Raw genomic sequence first — 2,607 nt, forward strand, 5'->3', positions numbered from 1 at the left:
CCCAATACCGAAGCGGCGACAGCGGGCCTAACTTGTGGTGACGGGGGGAAGCAGCGCTCCTTTATCGCGGCGACTACTGCAATCGGCTGACGGGAGGGGCGTGATGATGGCTTCGGCCCAGGGCGGCAACGGTGGTGGTGGCCCTAATAACGAAGGCGGTGGCAGCGGCCCTAGCTTGTGGGGACGGAGGGAGCAGCGCTCCTGGATTCCGGCGATTTATCGGAGGCGGCTGGCGGGGAACGTAGTGATGGGTTGGCCTAGGGGAGGTACTAATGGCCCAGCTGGTGATGACTTACGGTGATATTTCTTGTACGGTCGTGCAGTGCGGACGTATTTTCTCTGCTCGTCAGCTATAGTTGAATAACAAAGTGGATCTTTGTGTGATATACTCTGTCTTCACATTTTCTATGATGGGTCATTTGGTGCGAATGTGAACTCTATAACAAATGAGACAGTGACTCTTTCGTGAACATAAAAATAATAAAAATTCATTCATTTGCCGTAATAAAAAATGCCGTGCATATGTGATCAAAAGGTTGATCGATCTCGACAAACGATTCAGTGCGTTAAGTGCAATGAACTTTTTCATTTAACTTGTGTTGGTATACAACCCGCTGATGCAGAATTTCTTGCCAGCTCAGATAGAGGTTTTTTTGGTAAAGTATGCGCGGACAGGCGCCGAGAATCAATTCGTTCGCCTCCCCTGTCCCTAGCCATCTTAGATGGCAAGCAAAGTGCTACATCTTCTAATATGACGAAGTCTGACTCTCTTAAAAGTGCTAATAAATCGACAACTTCGCAAAAACAATTTACTACTAATGCAAACGGTGATAAAAACCTACAGCAACAAATAACGCAGGGATCTAATAAATCGACGACTTCCCAAAAACAATCTACTAGTAATGCAAACGATGCTAAAAACCCACAGCAACAAATAACCATGGGATCTTTGCATAGTGTCATCGTCTCTCTTCAAGCCGACAATAGCCGAATTCTCAATTCCATTGCTGCCCAGCGCGAAGAAAACAACAAACTAATGATAAAAATTGATAACATGCACGATGTTATTATTTCTATGCAGCGTGTTATACATGAAAAAGACGATGCGATCGCTTCACTAAAGGCCGAGTTGAGTGACCTACGCTCTTGTATGATTACTGCTGTGGAGAAGTTTAACAGTGATAACATATCCAAATGTTTTGATCATGAAGCTGTCACGTCTTGCGCTAATGTCAACAATGTTTTGTTGTCGGCTGCTCTTCCACCTGTTCCTGTGTGTGACGCTTCGCAAATCGATGATAATAATAGTGCTGCGCGCACTAACGCTTCCAATATTACTGTGTCTGCTAGTGCTTCTGTTTATGATAAGTCGCGACTTACTCCTACCTACAGAGATGCTCTCACTAACATGCCTACTGCTGCTACCTACGATATTGAGCGATCAATTCATACCACACAGTTAACTGCAGCTGCTAATACATGTTACGATACTACTGCGATATCCACTTCCATTGGTACCAGTACAGCTAATACACACACGGGTACTGCTAATATTGATCAGGTTATAACCCCTGCTGCTAGCTCAGCGCGTTCTTCTGGATCTGGAGACGGTGCACAGTGGTCTACTGCTGGAAACAAAAAGCGTATGAAACGAGTGCTAGTCGTCGGTACTAATGCTAATGATGACTTAAATGTAGCTGTCCAATATAAATGGCTTCATCTTTCTTCGTTCGCAACAACTGTAACTACAGAAAATATAATTGAATATGTTGCTAATCACGCTTCTGTGAGTAAAAAGGCTTTAGCGTGCTATATGTTAGTGAAGACCAATACTCAATTATCAACTTTAAAAAGAATAAATTTTAAGTTGGGCGTACCACTATCCTCTTATGAAAGAATATTAAGTGCTGATATTTGGCCAGTAAATGTGGTCGTGCGCCCTTTTCGTTTTTTCGAAAAAACCGAGTCAGCAAACCCACCTACTTAGCTTCACTTCAACATGCCAATAAAAGCCTAAAAATTTATTTTCATAACGCCTCCGGAATTAGAACAAAGTGCGCCGATTTACGCTCGCTTAGTACACATTTAGAGTATGATATTTCGGAGAACATCAGCTGTGCGTACTGGGGGATTTTAATCTAAACAATATCTCCTGGACACACTTAGACAATAATATTTATCTTACTCCGACCATTCTAGCCAGCCCCTTAGAGACTTATTTCATAGACAACTTTTTGGGTTGTGGGTTATCGCAGATAAATTGCTTTTACAATAAACTGAATCGTCTACTAGACCTTATTTTTATAAGCCACAATGTAAAATTTAATTTGTATCATGCTCCATCTTGTTTATCGCAGCCAAACATGCATCACTCTCCATTAATGCTCGAGATTGACTTATTTGAATACTTCGAGTGCCCAAATGTTACTCAGAAAATCTCTTTCGACTATAAACTTTGTGACTTTTCATTTTTAAAAGGAATTTTCGCTGATATTAATTGGGATGATATGCTTGGCTCTGATGATGCTTCTTCTTGCTACTATGTGTTCAAAAATATAATTTATGATTGCTGTAAAGATAATGTACCAATTTTAAAAAAACTACCGT

At 41.6% G+C, this 2,607-nt stretch overlaps 1 protein-coding gene across 1 annotated transcript; it reads left to right on the forward strand.

Annotated features, from left to right (window-relative positions):
• Positions 1 to 751: 751 nt before the first annotated feature.
• Positions 752 to 1,987, forward strand: LOC118755884. Its single transcript, XM_036490688.1, has one exon. The coding sequence runs from the start codon at positions 752 to 754 to the stop codon at positions 1,985 to 1,987; it is 1,236 nt and encodes a 411-aa protein (XP_036346581.1).
• The last annotated feature ends 620 nt before the right edge of the window (positions 1,988 to 2,607 follow it).

The sequence above is a fragment of the Rhagoletis pomonella genome, unplaced genomic scaffold (genome assembly GCF_013731165.1).
Source record: "Rhagoletis pomonella isolate Grant_MI unplaced genomic scaffold, Rhpom_1.0 Rhpom_scaffold_07786, whole genome shotgun sequence".
In the NCBI taxonomy this organism is placed as follows: Eukaryota; Metazoa; Arthropoda; class Insecta; order Diptera; family Tephritidae; genus Rhagoletis; species Rhagoletis pomonella.